Source organism: Pungitius pungitius, chromosome 5 (genome assembly GCF_949316345.1).
Source record: "Pungitius pungitius chromosome 5, fPunPun2.1, whole genome shotgun sequence".
Taxonomy (NCBI): domain Eukaryota; kingdom Metazoa; phylum Chordata; class Actinopteri; order Perciformes; family Gasterosteidae; genus Pungitius; species Pungitius pungitius.
This window is the reverse complement of record NC_084904.1, coordinates 11,428,401-11,441,161: the sequence shown is the minus strand read 5'-3', so window position 1 is coordinate 11,441,161 and position 12,761 is coordinate 11,428,401. Positions and strand designations below refer to the sequence as shown.

The 12,761-nt window shown below is 44.1% G+C and overlaps 1 protein-coding gene and 1 long non-coding RNA gene across 3 annotated transcripts; both read right to left on the bottom strand.

Moving 5' to 3' along the window:
* Positions 1 to 2,009: 2,009 nt before the first annotated feature.
* On the bottom strand, positions 2,010 to 3,978 carry LOC134129066 (uncharacterized). Of its 2 annotated transcripts, XR_009956254.1 has the most exons (4): positions 3,765 to 3,978; positions 3,560 to 3,672; positions 2,852 to 3,457; positions 2,011 to 2,735 (listed from the first exon to the last, which is right to left on the bottom strand). It is a non-coding gene; the product is annotated as an uncharacterized LOC134129066 (long non-coding RNA). The 2 variants fall into 2 exon arrangements; XR_009956255.1 differs by having other exon boundaries at positions 2,010 to 2,735; positions 2,852 to 3,672.
* Positions 3,979 to 4,290: 312 nt separating this feature from the next.
* On the bottom strand, positions 4,291 to 10,275 carry LOC119225113 (serine/threonine-protein kinase pim-3-like). Its single transcript, XM_062562335.1, has 9 exons — positions 10,169 to 10,275; positions 6,346 to 6,426; positions 5,713 to 5,847; positions 5,499 to 5,593; positions 5,380 to 5,421; positions 5,092 to 5,298; positions 4,827 to 5,004; positions 4,551 to 4,715; positions 4,291 to 4,461 (listed from the first exon to the last, which is right to left on the bottom strand). The coding sequence occupies exons 1-9, from the start codon at positions 10,242 to 10,244 to the stop codon at positions 4,370 to 4,372; spliced, it is 1,071 nt and encodes a 356-aa protein (XP_062418319.1). The 5' UTR covers positions 10,245 to 10,275; the 3' UTR covers positions 4,291 to 4,369.
* Between the last annotated feature and the right edge of the window lie 2,486 nt (positions 10,276 to 12,761).

Below are 12,761 nucleotides of genomic sequence, written 5' to 3'. Positions count from 1 at the left end.
TTGAAAGTTTTATCTTCTTCCTGTCATTATTTGAAGGTTAGATGTCTTAGTAAAAGAGAAAGTGAGTAAAATATTAGTTGAAACGCAATCAAACTTGCATGTGTCTTTTACATAGAGAAAACAAAACAGAGAAATTCATTTGGTTTAGATAAACATGATAAACATTTTTATTCATTGTTAAATGATGTCCTGATGAATTCCAGGGAATCTGCAGAGAGAAAATGAGAAGGTGGAGGACCTACATTTCACAGCAAAAACGTCAGTGTTTTTGTTCAATTCAACTTCATGACAGTTGTCACATTTGATGTTCTGAACATGCTTTTTCACTACCATAAAAAACAAACATTTGATGAATTAATCTTTTTTAATTACAAATATCCAAGCACCATAAAACTGCACTCTATGCACACTTACAGAGAACATAATGGTACAATATAAAGGCCATCAACTCCACCATAAGCACTTTGTAAGGCAAAAGGCTTATAAATTTCAAGACTGTCTGCTTTCATCACATATTTTTCATCACTTTCAAACACGTTGTAGGTATGAAGGTGCTCACTGAAATGGTCAACCATAAGCTTGTTCACTATGAAGTAGATCACACTGTTGACTAAAAGTATGTTTTTTATTCTGCAAAACACAGGCATTTCTTGTTCTGTACCATTGCAAATGACTAACCCGGCTCTGTACTCTACCCCGCTGATCTTTACCCAGTTAGTAGAGAAGATGTCTTTTGATACAGCGGGAAGGGCTTGGGCAAACATTTCACCACTTTCCTCATTGTCCACATTAAATGTTTTCAAAGGTCCGTACTCAATATGGTTCAAAGAAGATGTTTCCCAATTGGCCGCCATCGACATTTGATGTTTTTTGGCAAGTGATAGTGATGTTCTTGAAGTTTTTTAGCTTGCTTTTGAAAACCCTGTGTTTTGCCTCAAATCTCATACTACACATATGTATTACCCCCCCCGTTGGCCAGGAAACTCAGTGATGGCTCTTTGCCCAATGATGTTACGGCCTCCTTGTCTTCGTTTCTGCAGGTTGAAGCCAGCCTCATCCAGGAAGAGGTACTCATGAGGTCTGGCCATCGCGTCCAACTGTAATATCCTCTGAAAATGTGAAAGTGCACAGATGTTCAGAACAACAGTCAATCAGGTAGCACAGTTGTAGGACAGAACTATTGTAGGCCACTGAGCAACACAGTATATCCACTAACTGTACTGTGAACATGGATGTATACTTACTTGCACATACTCGTAACGTAGGTCTTTGTGTCGCGCAGAGTTGCGCTCAAAGGGAACCCTATAGACCTGTTTCATCCGCATCTTTTGGCGCCACAGAACTCGGTCTATTGTGGCCAAGCTGACATCATCAATGCTCTCAAAGTTGACATTATCGGCAATGACTTTGTCTCTGATCTCCCGGAGTCTGATGAGGTGGTTCTCACGAACCATATCCACAATGAGGGTTTCTTGTGCTGCTGTAAATATGGCAACCCTCCCACCTCTATGTGGCATTCTTTCAACTCTAAAGAAAGAAACATGTGTTGTCAATTGACATGTTTTACAATACAGTAACAACTGATTTGAAACCAATAGACTACTTCACAGTTAAATTGTATTGTGACAAAGAAAGCAATAGAGTACAATACCTGTTGTGTTGTCTGAATGCCCTGATAATGGTGGCCACGGTGAACCTGCTCGCATCTCGTCCGTAATGATGGTGCGAGGTTGTCTTGCTCTCCCTCCTGGACCTTCTCTCCCTTGTTGGCCTCATCCTCCTCTCCCTTGCTGGCCTCCTCCTCCTCCTCCCCCTTGTTGGCCTCCTCCTCCTCCTCTCCCTTGTTGGCCTCCTCCTCCTCCTCTCCCTTGTTGGCCTCCTCCTCCTCCTCTCCCTTGTTGGCCTCCTCCTCCTCTCCCTTGTTGGCCTCCTCCTCCTCTCCCTTGTTGGCCTCCTCCTCCTCTCCCTTGTTGGCCTCCTCCTCCTCCTCTCCCTTGTTGGCCTCCTCTTCTTCTTCCATGGCCAGCTCTTCTCCCTCCTCTGACTCGAATTCCTCTTCCCCTGACTCTGCCTTCATCCATTGTGTTGGTTTGGAATCTTCAGCAAACTGCACTCTGAACTTGCTTTTATACATGTGGTCACAGCATTAGCAACAAGTGTCTTCAATTTTGAGTCGTTATGTGTAATGATTTACGGCAGGTTTGTTCATTGTGTTCAAATATTGCTGACTGTGGCAAGCATTTTGCATCACATGAGCTTTCATTTGAGAATATGAGCAGAGTTCTTTTGCAACTTGTGTTTTAGCAAGGGAAAATGTGTTAAGATTTATGAGAACGAAGGATTGTGTTTTGTGAATTGTGTCTTGATGTGAAATGTGTTTATGGTATTGGAAAATGATGGCTAGATTTGGTAAATGTGTTTAGACAACTGGTCATTTGGTTTAGAGGATTGGCTTTTGTGTTTTAGCATTTGAAAAAATATCCTTATAACCCAAGTAGTTTCAAGTCAGAGCACCATCATGATTGTTAAATTCTGAAATATTTTCAATTTTATAAACAGTAGTTATTTTAGAATGAAAACTACAACGCCAAAGCCCTTTACTGTAAATCTGCTGCTGTGTTTTCTTAAGGTTGATAAACTTACATAGCCCTTTGGAGAAAAAGGATCCTTCAGTGAGGGAAAGAGTAATAATTCCCAGAGCATACTTCTCCTTCTGCTGACGGGAAGGAATCCTGCTATGGAGAGAAGAAAGTCCATCTTTAATCATTTCTTTAGTACAAGAAACATTAGTTATATCATTACAAGATTACAGTCTTATTACATTTCTTTGTAATTCCTTTTTATATCTTACCCATGTCTCTCAGTCATATCATTCGCCAATATGTTGACAAGCTGTCTCCGAGTGCGGTGCATTAGTGAATTTTCTGACTTGTACTCCTCAAGAATATCCTCTCCTCCAGGCTTCTTAAGCAAGGCATTTTCTACAATCTACTCGCATAACAGGAAAAGGGAAAATAAGTTTCAGTGTTCAATTCAGTCTATTAGAAAAAACATACAACATGTCTATATAGACTACGAGTGAAAGTTCAGAGGAATGACAAAAAACAGAAGTGTTGTGAAAGGTAAACATCTACGAAGGGAGCAAATTAATAACATTTTCATTGATAAAAAACAGACGAACGTGCACCAACGGCAACTGACGTAGATAATGTCACGACCAAGGTTGGACACAGGTGGAATCAATCAGGCAATCACAGGACAAGGCAGGAAGTGTAGTCACCCAGGAACACAAGAGACATGAAAACTACAAAATAAGACATAGAGCAGACCCAAACCGTGACACTCATGTCTTCTTTGCTGGATCTATTTCTGCCTGTGGTCATACCCAGTTCTCTAAGGTCACTGTCACTTGAAGGAAGTGATATGGTGTCCGTGAGGGAAGATGGTGTTGAATGATCTAGAGGAGAAAAGTCTTTAAAAAGAGAGACTTAACTTAACGTTAAAACACGGTTTAAATAATGACAAACAGCCTTTATAAATTGATAAATGTGGTTCTTACCTTCTTAAACGAATATCCCAATCCCACACAGCTTTCTTCTGGGCGTTTAGCTTAGTTCACTGCCACGGTAAGTGAAGACAAATCCCGCTCGTCAATGAATGAGCGCGAAAAAACTGGATGTGGAAAGTAACTCAAAATAAGTGAATGCTCCGAACTCCGTGAAATGACGCCCCCCTCAGAGCAAAATAACTAATTATTTAAATACCAATGATCCGGTGACTAGTGAGCTGTTCCGTAGTCAGGTGTGGTCAAAGACACGTTCTCATCAAGTCCTGGTAATCTCCAGAGAGACAAGGAGAAGAAAGGTGAGGATCGACATCGAGATTCAAAATGAATAATACGATATTTGGTGTATGTATGTATATTTGTGTATATCTAAATGTTAGTGTATATGTGTATTCATATATATTTGTGTTTATCAAAATGTTAGTGTATATGTGTATTTATATATATTTATTATTATGTATATGTGTATTTATATATATATTTATGTATATTTGTGTATATCTAAATGTTAGTGTGTATGTGTATTTATTTATATTTATGTATATTTGTGTATATCTAAATGTTAGTGTATATGTGTATTTATTTATATTTATGTATATTTGTGTATATCTAAATGTTAGTGTATATGTGTATTTATATATATATCTGTATATTTGTGTATATCTAAATGTTAGTGTATATGTGTATATATATGTATATTTGTGTATATCTAAATGTTAGTGTGTATCAGTGTATTTATGTCTTTTAGTTCATTCCTATGTCATTTTGTCTAAATGTTTGTGTGTGTGGTGGAGTCTTATTCGATTATCTGAGCCACTGGTGATTCCTGAGCTGCTCCAGCGTTGGACGGTCGTTGGGGTGGACTCTCAGGCACATCTGGAGGAAGTCCTTGCAGTCTGGAGAGAGAAGGAGAAGAAAGATGAGGACCATCATCAGAATGTGAAATAAAAGGAGCAGACGCCATGTTCATGTGTAATGTTCTTACCTTTGGAAATTCTGTTGGGGAGACACTGAAATCCCTGAATGAAACTCTTGGTGTCAAACCTTTTCTCTGTGTGGAGGGCATCATACAGCACCACTCCGATCTGGAACACTGTGGTGGGTCCTGCTCTGTCCCCTATTCTCATGTGATATTCTGGGCAGTCCAGACCTAGAACACACAGACATAATAAAAGAAGACATTGAGGGCCCGAAGCTTCGTTCCAGGGTAAAAGTCACAGACGGGTTGGTGAAGAACAGGAGCAAGAGTCTAACATATTACCCAAAAGGTCAGTGTAAATCCTTTTATTGTTGAAACAGCTAGCTCCAAAGTCGATAAGGCGAACTCGCGGGACGTCCAAGCTCGTCTCAATCAGAAGGTTCTCCAACTTTATGTCCCGGTGGAAAATGTTTTTGCTCTCCAGATCGAGTGCTGCATCGACCAGCTGCCTCAGTATGATCTAACGGACAAAAAGAGAGAGACGAGGGATCAGAATAGGATGCGTCGACCCGCTTTCATCGCTGTGACTCTGAGCTCAACGGCTCACCTTGGCTTCATCTTCTTCCTTTATTCTTTTTTCATGTAGATACATATTATAATCCTTAGCGGGCATTGGCCTCTCCATCACCAGCACAAGCTGCCCCTCCAACTGGTACCAGTCCAGAATGGATACGTACGGCGATGCCCCCTCTGATTCGGCCGCCAGATTCAACATGATGGCGACCTCTGAGGGGATTGGCTTGCCTTTGATGTCCTGTGACATCACGCGAAAGTTGAGGATAAGAGAGGTTTTGAACACAGAACATTTTGACAGCAGAAGTTGTTGCTCACTCACCACATGTTTGTAGCAGACCTCCGTGATATGTTTGATGGCAACCTACGAGATGGAAACAAGACTTTTGTTAGAGAGTGTGTGTTTGGGTGCGTGTTTGGGAACGTGTGTGTAACGCTTACGGGTAGGTTGTCGACTCTGCGGCGACCAGCATACACAGATCCCCACCCTCCTTTTCCGATGGGATCCAGTTCTTCATATTTGGCCTCAAACTCTTCTGCAGATCCAAACATGTTGTTTTAATACATTTGTAAAGTGAAAGCGACGATATGTCCCCTAAACTCTACCCAATTTTAATTTGACACTGTACATAAAATAAAGCCTAAAACTACTGACTTTGTTTGGTCTCCTCTTGGCGGTCCTCTGTGACCAGCCTCCTCTTCCTCTTCCTCCTTGGTCCGCTCTCAGTAGACGTAACCTTCCGCTTGTTACCTCTCCTGCCTACAACCTCCACAGAGGTGTTGCAGCTTCCTACAGACCAGCAAAAAGAAATAAACAAACAGTGGGTCTTTTCTGCTTGGCTGAATCTTCTTTAAAGGATTATTTTATCATTTCTAGCAGATCCTCCCAAAAAAGGCCAATATGGGAGAAATACCCTAACAACTCTGCAGAAGTATAGTTCTATATTTCATGTGTGCTTCTAGATTTGCATTTTAACTTCACATGCGTGTCTCCTCAATATCGCCCAACATCGTACCTTGGTTGCAGGGATTACAATGTCAGCATAAGTTTTGTAATAAGGCAGATATTATGGTCTTAAGTTTTAACATAAGAGTAAAACATATTACGAAACCACCCTTGAAATAATATGAGGGAAAGATATTTAAAATCCTGAGGGAAAACCAATGCATCTGCAATACATTACTAGAAGGAAAAGACGATTAAACTTTATCTAGATAAACACAACAAGTGTTTAGTGAACTGATGATGGGAAGCATCTCCAGCAGCAGTTTCACATGATCAGCTTACCAGTGTCTGCTGAGGTGGACGCTGAATCATTGTCAGGGTAGTTGAGTGCTCCTCGATGATCTTCTTCTTGTGTGTTGTCATCTAGATGAGGAAAAAAACAGAAAGGAACATTCATTTTGTAGTGAACTAAAACCACCAACTGCATTAAAATGGTCTTCTTTTATCCTTTCACGCCTCAGACTCAAAAGAAACGGTAAGAAAACGGTCCCAACTGTAAGAATCCGAGGTTTACTCAAAGGTTTACTTGAGGTACCCAGCCTTCTCCACCTGACAAGTGCAATAAACCATCAACACCAGTTAACGCAGACATCTGTCTGGATTGCTCACTTACCTCGAGCTCTTTTGACGGTTGCAGGTAGGTCGTCGGCTTTGCGGTAGCCAAAAAAGGCAGATATACGTGCCCACATTGCAAAAACTTCTGTGTGTGCAGTTCCAAGGCTGGCAACTAACTGACTGAATATGCCAACGTGTGTTCTTATGCTGTGGAGAACAGAACATGGAACATGGAACATGGAAGGTGGAACTATTATTATGTGGAACTATTATTACCTATTATTTTTCGGCAAGTAACATTTTTCTTTTTTTCCCATAAACAAATGCATGTCCAAGCGGGGGTGTCGTCTTTTTAAAATTTCTAGAGGGCGCTGTAGAGACATTTCTTTATACCCAAAAAGAGAGCCAAAAATTATAATGAATTTTAACAGTCCAGATATTCATGCCAAATTTAACAACTTTTTGAATATGATAAAGGCCCCAAAAAGGCCCTCAGTGAGAATAATAATATATAATACATATATATATATATATATATATATACACGCAATATAAATTTACTTTTCAGTCCATGACATTTATTGACCTTAAATATTTGCATTTTTCCCCCCATTAATATTTTTTACTTTTTTTCTCAAAACGTTTTTGGACCCAGCATATGTTGTGACTATTGTTCTTTCCATGACATTTTTAGATCTTCCATGACTTCTACAGAACATTTATCTCGTTTAAAAAAAATATTTGAAAAGAAAAACCCATTCATGCTTATAATCTTTGTGTTTTATTAAATAGATTATGTTGAGCTTCTTTATTTTAACGTAGCATTATTCTCTATTTTTTGAATCTATTGATTTGATAAACGAAAAAAAAAAATCCTAAAAGCCTACAAGCAGCCACCTTTTGGAAAAGGGAGGGAATCACCAAAACACCATCAGATGTACACGGTGTCGTTTTTAAAGTTCAAACACAGTCAAACACTTCATTTGACATTTGGTTTACAGACCGTAGATATGCAGCCTACGTCCTGGCTCCACTGAGTAATCAAATACAAACGATTCTCCCACCAAACCGGGAGCAGTGGGCACATTTTTTAAATAGATCTTTTTTTTCTGTTTACCCCCCCTGCCCTCAGAGGAGAAGGAGGGATGTTTTAGAAATGTTCTGCAGTGGATTAAGAGAAAACCACTAACGAGCCAATCAGGGGGAGGGTGGGGGTGGTAAATCCTGTCAATTAGGAGAAGGGAGACACACACACAAGCAACCTCAACAACAAATGCACATACACACATACAAGGCCCTGCTGTGGAAAACAGGGCCGCAACACCGCGTCATGAAGCACGTGTGAAATCTAACCAATGGCGAGCTGGTACGTCATAGGCGGGCGACGCCAGGACCAGGACGCTATAAAAGGGACCCGAAAGGCAGGACCATTCATCTCTGAAAGGCCGAATCAAGTGCCTCGGGCAAGCCGGGAGTATGGCAAAGTTTACGCAGTGTCTCGTTCCCTTCAGGGAACTACGATTACATACGTAACCGGAGACGTTCCCTCTCAGGGAACTCAAGCTGCGTAAAAACGCTGTGGGAACGCCAATACCCACTCCACCATAAGAGCAAGTGATCGTGGTGTGAAGTTAATGTGCACACTCAGACGTGAGCGCCTGTGCTCCAGGCGTAGAGATAAGGTCCAAACGGTAAAATCTCACGAACGTGTGGGGAGAGCACCAGCCTGGCGCCATGCAAACGTCGTGCAGCGATACTTTTCCCGACAAAAGGGGTTTAGAAGCCGCCATACCCCTGGTAGAATGGGTCCGGACAGCCAAAGGTGCCGGTTGGCCGGCCGATTCATAAGCAAGTGTGATGGCCTCAACTACCCACTTGCTCATCCTCTGCACACGAACAACTGTTCGGAGTGCCTACACAGGGCGGTCCTGCGGACGTAGAAGTCTAAGGCTCTAACTGGGCAGAGGAGGTTGAGTTTCGCCTGGTCCAACGTCAGATAGGCGCGACCGTAGTAGACGGGGCCTTAGGAATGTAGCTGGGGGAAGGTAGTAAGAACGCCTTCACCATGCCGGGTGTAAATTCCAAGCACGAGGGGGCCACCGAGAGGGCTTGCATATCTCCAACTCTTTTGAGGGAAGAAATAGTAAGCAGGAAGAGGGTTTTAAGAGCCACATACTTCACTGCAACCTCTGCCGTGGGCTCGAAGGGATTCTGGCTGCTGGCCTCAGCCTCAGGGTACCACGAAGGAAGCGGGATACCAGTGGGTGTCTCCCCAGAGAACGGCCATCTAGTGGGGCACGAGTTGCCGACGGGGCCGCCACGTATACCTTGATAGTGGACGGGGATAAACTTGTAGAGAAACGTTCCTGCAGGAACTCCAGTACTGAACCAACTGGGCAGTTAACTGGGTCCAGCTGTCGTTCCCCACACCAAGTGGCAAAAAGCCTCCACCGGCGTACGCCTTCCTTGTAGTGGGGCTATAGAGTGGAGGATTGTCTCCACGACCTCGGTCGAGAGACCGGATCCTAAGAGGCGGGTCCCCTCAAGGGCCACGCCCATAGTCTCCTAGCTTGGCCTGCTTGACTGCAGAGAGGATCGAAACTACTCGAGCGGGAGACAGATGTGCCCGCGTCATGGTCGAATCCCAAATAACGCCCAGTAAGGTGGTCCTATGCACTGGGGACAGCACGCTTTTCCTGGCGTTGAGTCTCAGCCCCAGACGGTTGATGTGGGCAAGCACAACACCTCGATGTTGGGCCGCCAGCCCAACATAGAGGCGCTAGAATCAACCAGTCGCCTATGTAGTTCAAAATGCGGATGCCCTGGAGACGCAATGGTGCCAGAGCAGCGTCCACGCATTTGGTAAACGTACGGGGTGAGAGGGCTAGGCCGAACGGAAGAGCCCTGTATTGGTAAGTTTTGTCCCCAAAAGCGAACCTCAGGAACTTCCTGTGTCGTGGGAGGATGGGAATACGAAAGTAAGCGTCCTGAAGATCTACCGTGACAGACCAGTCCTCGACCTGATCTGTGCCGCGATCTGTTTGAGAGTGAGCATCTTGAAGCACAACTTCGCGACAGCGCGGTTAAAGCGGCGCAGATCTAGTATCGGACGCAAACCACCATCCTTCTTTGGAACGACGAAGTAGCGGCTGTAACAGCCCGACTCTCTGTCTGGGGGGAGAACTCGTTCTATGGCTCCCTTCCGCAGCAGGATCTGTACTTCTCGCTCCAATACCAGAGCCTGCTGAGGGTCTACCACCGTGAGTGGTAGACAGACGTGGCGCCGACGGGCTCTTAACGCGAGGTAGCACCATCGTATGCAGGCAGGAAGCCGCCTGCACTGCCGCCGAGCCCACGGACGGCATGCTAGCATAGCCATGTCGCTTAGCCTCAGCTACTGACGAATACAAAGCCGCACGCGGGTTGTAAACGCGAGCGGACACCGGCTTCCCCGAGGACGCCGACACCTCAGCGTGGACGTCCGGGAAGGAAGGCAAGCACCAGCATGGAGATACTCTACGGGAAGGCAGAAACCATTCATGCAGCTTACCGCTTGTAGTAGGCTGCTGCCTATCCGCCAGCCAGCTGATATTGAGTTTATCAGCAGCTCGAGTGAGGACCTCCATCAGTTCTTGGGCGGAAGCGGGGGAATGAGGCGCCTCGACGTCAGCCTCCGCTGCCTCCACGCTCACCACGTCCAGTTCCTTGAAGCTGGACCGTGAGAGTGGCGTCTCGTCCGGGGTGGAGGAAGCCGCCACGCGTGCCTCCGACGCCGGAAACAAGCGCCTGGTTCCCGCGGTGAAGGGCCGGGAAAAAAGCGTTTTTACGCAGCTCTCGGGGAACGACAGAAACAAGACGTGACAATATAATTTATATATAATTTTAATCAAATTAATCAGAATTTTCAGTGGATTAATCATGATTAATCACTATTTGCAATTACACCTTAATCCTAACCATTTTTTCTTTCTGAAATGCATACTAAAGATAAATAACAGGACACAGATACATAATTATCCTTATTATTATCATCATTATTATTTTTTACATAAAATTGTTTTTACATGTTATTGATATTTGACTTGGTTTAATTCATTCCAGAAAATAATCAAATCAATTAGAGCTGCAACTAACGATTATTTTAATAATCGATTCATCTGTCGATTATTTGTTCGATTAATCTATGAATCGGATAAAAAAATAAAAAATGTAAAAACATTAATTTCCAACCCTTTATTGAAAAATAGAACTGAGTGTGCACTTTCTAAATATGTTTTGCACTAACAGATTGCTCCTTGAACATCCCTAAGTAAGCAAATAAAATGGACTAACACAAAAAACATACACACATCGCATGATGTATACTTTACAGCCGCCAAATTAAATATATTAGGCACAAAATCATGAATCATTGCCGTGGTGCTCCTGTGCCAGGCCATGCCGCTTTTGCATATCTTACAATCAGACATGTCAACCCTCCCGAATTTCAAAGCCCCTCCCGAAAATATTCCGGACCGACCTTTCTCCAGATTTCCACCCGGACAACAATATTGCTGCACCATCAGTCACTGGGCGCGCTGTTTCAGACCGAACAATAATAAAGGTTACACCTTGAAGTCGAGCGCGGCGATTAGAACGGAAAACTACTGCCGCTGCAAAGAAAACCGCAGCACCCCCCCCCCCCCCCCCCCCCCCCCCGTTGCCCGCTAGGACCCGCACCCCCCATTTCAGTGTGAAATACCTGGGAGGATTTAGGTCGCATTGGCTTCTCTTCCTCCGCATGTTTCTGAACAGTATTACGGGTCTCTCCGATGGTCTTTCCTCTACATCAGCTCTGCTCTTTATTTATTTTTCTTAGCAAAGCTCTGCTGGGCGGAGCTTTTTTTCTTCGGTTCTGCAGCGCGAGCGCTCAACTTTTTTTTTCTCAGCTCTGCGCGGCGCGCGCAACTTTCTTTTAATACTCAAACACAATAGTCGCGCGACACAACGAATCGATAATGAAATTCGTTGCCAACGCTTTTAATAATCGATTTTAATCAATTTCATCGATTCGTTGTTGCAGCCCTGAAATCAATGTTATTTGATAAGTTACAGACTGATTTCCCTGCATGGCTCTAGAAGGGTCTCCAGCCTCTGCAGTTTATGCCACTTTGCTGCGACAAAACGAGTTTGGGCTCCTGATGGTCCAGGGCTGCGATGACCAGACATGTCAACCCTCCCGAATTTCAAAGCCTCTCCCGAAAATCTCCCGGACCGACCTTTCTCCCGAATTTCTCCTGATTTCCACCCGAACAACAATACTGCTGCACCATCCGTCACTGGGCGCGCTGTTTCAGACCGAACAATACTAAAGGTTACACCTTGAAGTTGAGCGCGGCGATTAGAACGGAAAACTACTGGCGCTGCAAAGAAAACCGCAGCACCCCCCGCCCCCGTTGCCCGCTAGGACCCGCACCCCCCATTTCAGTGTGAAATACCTGGGAGGATTTAGGTCGCATTGGCTTCTCTTCCTCCGCATGTTTCTGAACAGTATTACGGGTCTCTCCGATGGTCTTTCCTCTACATCAGCTCTGCTCTTTATTTATTTTTCTTAGGAAAGCTCTGCTGGGCGGAGCTTTTTTTCTTCGGTTCTGCAGCGCGAGCGCTCAACTTTTTTTTTTCTCAGCTCTGCGCGGCGCGCGCAACTTTCTTTTAATACTCAAACACAATAGTCGCGCGACACAACGAATCGATAATGAAATTCGTTGCCAACGCTTTTAATAATCGATTTTAATCGATTTCATCGATTCGTTGTTGCAGCCCTAAAATCAATGTTATTTGATAAGTTACAGACTGATTTCCCTGCATGGCTCTAGAAGGGTCTCCAGCCTCTGCAGTTTATGCCACTTTGCTGCGACAAAACGAGTTTGGGCTCCTGATGGTCCAGGGCTGCGATGACCAGACATGTCAACCCTCCCGAATTTCAAAGCCTCTCCCGAAAATCTCCCGGACCGACCTTTCTCCCGAATTTCTCCTGATTTCCACCCGAACAACAATACTGCTGCACCATCCGTCACTGGGCGCGCCGTTTCAGACCGAACAATAATAAAAGTTACACCTTGAAGTCGAGCGCGGCAATTAGAACGGAAAACAATGAGACTGGC

Excerpts from the sequence above, each read along its gene's own strand:
- LOC119225113 (XM_062562335.1), bottom strand. The coding sequence starts at position 10,244 with ATGGAGGTCCTCACTCGAGCTGCTGATAAACTCAATATCAGCTGGCTG. Across the intron at positions 5,848-6,345 it reads GTCCACCTCAGCAGACACTG|GAAGCTGCAACACCTCTGTG; the intron begins GTAAGCTGATCA and ends GCTGGTCTGTAG. Across the intron at positions 5,422-5,498 it reads GCAGAGTCGACAACCTACCC|GTTGCCATCAAACATATCAC; the intron begins GTAAGCGTTACA and ends TCCATCTCGTAG.